The 4,728-nt window shown below is 45.6% G+C and overlaps 1 protein-coding gene across 1 annotated transcript; it reads right to left on the bottom strand.

The window, feature by feature from the left end:
• Positions 1–775: 775 nt before the first annotated feature.
• LOC115384552 (GTPase IMAP family member 7-like) lies at positions 776–3,580 on the bottom strand. Its single transcript, XM_030086813.1, has 4 exons — positions 3,547–3,580; positions 2,981–3,411; positions 1,008–1,285; positions 776–866 (listed from the first exon to the last, which is right to left on the bottom strand). The coding sequence occupies exons 1-4, from the start codon at positions 3,578–3,580 to the stop codon at positions 776–778; spliced, it is 834 nt and encodes a 277-aa protein (XP_029942673.1).
• Positions 3,581–4,728: the final 1,148 nt, after the last annotated feature.

Raw genomic sequence — 4,728 nt, 5'->3', positions numbered from 1 at the left:
CAATGGAGGTGGAGAACATGGTCCAGCCTCCCTCAGGATCTGGAGAAGCTCTCCTGGAGGTGGGAGTTGAAAACCCTGCTGACAGAGTTCTGCCAGACGCTCCCAACTGGGACATATAAGAGAAAAAAAACCAAAACATTTGAAGGTATTGTTTTTTATTGAAGTTGATGGAACACATTTATTTTGAAATATGACAAGAATGGAGGCTGAATTTACTTTGTCTGACATTTTTGTTTGCAATTTAGTTTCTTTTCATTTATCATACATATAAAAACAAATCACTTCATCAATACTGAACAATTTTTACTTGCATGAATGAAAGGGAACTGAAAGAGAACTGAACGTATCTGCTCGGCCCCTTTATCAGATGGTCTTATTATTTCTAAATTTAAAAAAATATTCTAACACTGAAAATCAACAGCAAACATCAAAAACCAATACATTTCATTAAGCATAGCGAACAATCAGCAGACAAGACAGCAACACTAAGTTACATTGTTTAAATTCTAATTTATTTTGTCTTTATTTTTATTTTTGTCTTTGGAATGTTGTGACTTCAGGTTCCCTGAAACACTGTGGGAAAGTCGGATTGTTTTGACTCATGAACCAACATCTGATTGTCTTTTTAGACTGAGTCGACTGAAATTACAGGAGAGTTGACTCACAGTTCTACTCAGAGCAGCAGCTTTCCTCTCAATCAGCTGATTTGTGTCTGTATAAACGAAGCCTCCTGCTGCAGCGTCGACTCCCTGTCTCCTCATCTGTGGCTTTATTCTCACATGATTTGACAACAGGAGCTTTCTGACTCCTCTCTGGCTTCGTCTTCATGCTTTTTCTGGATGTTGTCCAGTTTCTCCTTCAGCTCTCTGCCATACTGATCCTTCATTCTGTTGATCTCCTTCTCCTTCTCCTCCCTCTCCCTCCTCCTCTCCTCCTCTCTCTCCTTCCTCTCCTGCTCTCTCTCAGCCTGCAGTTCTTGGTGGATTCTCTGCAACTCTTTTTCATACTCCTCCTGCAGCTTCCTCTCCATCTCTTCTTTTTCTTTGCGTATTTTCTCCTCTTTCTCCTCCAGGATGCGTCTCTTCTTCTCCTCGATGGCCCTCTCAGCCTCCTGGAACATCTCGTTGGTGTAGTGGCTTCCTCCGTTCTTCTGCACCACGTTTCTGATCTTCTGCAGCAGCTCCTGGACCTGAGAGGGATCTTTGTTCTTGTTGTCGAAGACGTGATACTGCTTGTTACATCTGGACACCAGTTCCTGCAGCTCTGGGCTTTCAGCCAGGAACTCCTTAAAAGGAACCCCGACTATAATGATAAATTTGCTCTCTGTGGTTCAGCTTGCTGTCAGTAACATATCTATGAATAATTTAAAAAAATATATATATTCAGTTAACTATATTTTAACAAAGTTTATTTCGCACGGAGGCCGCCATTGTTGTGCACGTTGCAAAGCATTCTGGGTAGTGACGTCACAAAGTTGTTTCACCTCTCAGCAGTGTTTTTAGGAGTGATCTGTTCACAGCTTTATAAGCATGAGTGTTCAACCCTTTCAATTCGAACCAACACGAAACCAAATACAGAGCGAGGACGAAAATGAAAGTAACAGAGGAGATGACGATACAAATGGTAGCTATCAAGAGGAAGAGAGAGTCGGTCACAGCCGCTGGTGCCTTTGTGGATGCTGCCTCTCAGTGGCGACCGAGAGAGAGTGTCTGCTGCAAAGAGCTCAATTTTCTTTGTGTCGCTGTTCATGGTACTTATTTACTTTATATCGTCACGATTAACATAATTAACACAAAAATGACAAACGGAGATGGTTGCTCTCTCTACTTTACCATAGATCTCCCCTGTATCACAGCGCATCCAAACTTTCAGGCTGTCTGCATAAACCCGGACGTCTTGTGGGCCCCGGCCAGCAGGGCCGGGGTGGGGCTGAAATTCAACCCGGGAGCGTCGTGTGGAGACGCGTTTTATCTGAGGAGCGGGCGGGGGGGGGGGGGGGGGGGGGGGGGGGGGGGGGGGGGGGGGGGGGGGGGGGGTCATACTTCGGTTTGCGGAGCGGGAGCAAATATATAACATACCGGAGAGCGGCCACGCACACGGCCGGGAGAGCACACACAAATCTTGTGTTATCATTTAAAATCTGGCACGGCGGCCTGATAACAGACAGTGTTCTTACCATATTTAACAGTCCAGAACACTCCACATCAGGCCATGTCCGGATTCTCCTCCTCCTCCCTGTTTCAGCTGAGCGTCACTTGCTGGTGTTATTCGAACTCGTTTTGAGTCATCATCGCGTTCCCCTTCCTTCTTTTTAAAAAATGACAGTAAATTTAACTGTCTTTTAGACATGTTTGATTGGCCCTTTGCTTACTCTCTTCATGAATAATCTCAGATGCAACAACTTCCTGTCAGAGGCGGGTTTGATTCACTGCGTCAGCAGATCTGCGGCTCTTTTAAATGACTTATTTTTTTAACCTTTAATTGTATTAAACAATCTGAAATTAGTAACAGTTGTTCTGTGAATTAATGTTAGAATATTATTATTTTATGCAGTTAACGTGATTTCTGAGCACAGGTATGGGGAGCTGAACTCTCCCACAGGCATCTTCCCACTCTTTTCTTAATTTTCTCTCCTTAGGAGAGCTGTGGATGCTCACCACACTTCTTTTAATTCCCTTGTTTTCAAAATTACATCCAAAAGTGACGCAATGTGGCATTTTGTTCAGTTGTAGCTGACGAGAGAAGTACTTTGTGAGTAATTTGTGGCTTTGCTCGGTGAACAGACAACTACCTGACGTCATCACTCCCAGAATGCATTGCGCGGCCAAAACATGGCCGCCACCATGTAAGCAATAATCCTATAAACGAGTGGCATTTTATAACTTATGCATTATGTTTATACTTTTCTAACAACGTATTTTAAGTGTAGACATCAGCGACAACATTTGTAGAGCTAATAGACATTTTAATCGGGGTTCGCTTTAATAGTGGAACCTTCCAGAAGGTCTTCTCCTGTAAAGAGAACCATGCTGTATTTGTCTGCAGCCTGGCCGAAGATTTCTTGGATCCTTTGCACCGTCTGCTGCTCCTCCTCAGTGTATCTGCCCAGCCTGATGACCACCAGGAAGATGTGTGGTCCAGGAGAAGCATAAGAGATGCACTGGCAAATGTCCTTGGTGGTTTTGTCCACGCCGAACCTGGTGTCAAACAGGCCTGGAGTGTCAATGACCGCCACCTGCTGACCAGACACTGTGGCTTTGCCTTTGGAACAGTCCACCGTCATGGACTTGGCACTGAACTTGGATTTAAAGCAATTGCGACCAAGAATAGTGTTTCCTGTGGCGCTCTTCCCGACTCCAGTCTTCCCCACCATCGCGATCCTCAGCTCATTGTTGTTGGTGAAGTTAGAATCTGTGTGGAGAACAGAGAGAAAGAAGGACGAGTTACATCCTGCTGGACATCAAACACAGGGTTGTTTCTGCACAGATGAGAGAAGAGAAGTTTCCCGTCCACTCAGCATCAAAGAAAACGATGTGGTGCATCTGCCAGACCTGTAGGTGGAGCTGTAACTCTGCCACATGTAGCCCGTTGGGAGAATAAAGGGTTAATTCGGAGAAGCTATTTCATGGAGAAAAGCGATGTTCAAAAGCTCTAAATGGAATTGATTTGTAATATTAAGTATTTTGATTTGATCTTGTTTGATTAATACATGTTTCAGTAATTCATAAGTGTTTCATCAATGCGTGTTTGGGAGTAATCATTTCATAAAGTTCATATTGTTCATGTTGTTTGGATCTGTCTTGTGTTCTATGTTTAAATGCATCTGCTGGCGTTTTGTTTGAGTCTGTCATTTTCATTGGTTCCTATGGTTGTCAGTCATAGTCAGTTTCTTTATTGGCTAGATTGACTGGAGAAAAATGAGGGGGCGGGTCAGGACTGCACACCGGAGAAGGACAGAAAAGAATGGTGACGAGTCGGAATAATGGTGAAAAGTAAGTCTATTGCACATAGATATTACGGACAGTCATACTCAAAGTGAGCAAAATAAGAGTACGGTGTGTGGATTGGGTTTTGCTGGTGGACTGCTGAGGAGCACGGACGCTGGAAGCCGCCATTAGCACAAGGCAGACGTATGCCAAGAGAGGACTGCGCCTGAATGCCTCGCACTCGGCTGTGGACTCGGAGGGGTTGGGAAGGGTGGGCAGGCGGGAGGTGGGATGGATGAGTGGGGGGGGGGCACGGGGGGGCTGTGGGGGCGTGGGGGTTAGGGGGTTGTGGGCGGTATGAATGAGGTGTGTGTATATGTGTGTGGGTGTGCATGTGTGAGTATGTATAAGTGTGTATGTGTGGGTGTATATGTGGGCGACTGGACAGGTATGTATGTGAGGAGAGAGTGTGGTGCCCTGTGGGGGGTGGCCATGGTGGGCCGGGGGGTGGGCCCTGGGTCTGGCACCGCGCCATTGGGGCAGCATTTCAAACTGACAACGAGAGGCGGGACTATTGAGCGGAGAGAACCAGTCCAAGAAACAAGGCTGTGACGCAAACACACTGCGACGTACGCAGCGCTCCATTGTGGTCGTTCTGTCGTCCAAAACATGGGATCATGGCAGGTAGTCAAGACAACTGTTCGGTGAGTGATTTATGCCATTTTTGTCATACAAATCTACGAGTAGGGAGAGTGTCAAATACGTCTGTTTTACCCCCAAATTCCACCGGATGCAAAAGTGC

The sequence above is a fragment of the Salarias fasciatus genome, unplaced genomic scaffold (genome assembly GCF_902148845.1).
Source record: "Salarias fasciatus unplaced genomic scaffold, fSalaFa1.1, whole genome shotgun sequence".
Classification (NCBI taxonomy): domain Eukaryota; kingdom Metazoa; phylum Chordata; class Actinopteri; order Blenniiformes; family Blenniidae; genus Salarias; species Salarias fasciatus.
The sequence above is the reverse complement of the archived record's forward strand: the minus strand, read 5'-3'. Positions and strand labels throughout refer to the sequence as shown.

Excerpts from the sequence above, each read along its gene's own strand:
- LOC115384552 (XM_030086813.1), bottom strand. The coding sequence starts at position 3,580 with ATGTGGCAGAGTTACAGCTCCACCTACAGGTCTG. Across the intron at positions 3,412-3,546 it reads CAGCTCCACCTACAGGTCTG|ATTCTAACTTCACCAACAAC; the intron begins GCAGATGCACCA and ends TTCTCCACACAG. Across the intron at positions 867-1,007 it reads GAGAGGAAGCTGCAGGAGGA|AGAGCTGAAGGAGAAACTGG; the intron begins GTATGAAAAAGA and ends TCAGTATGGCAG.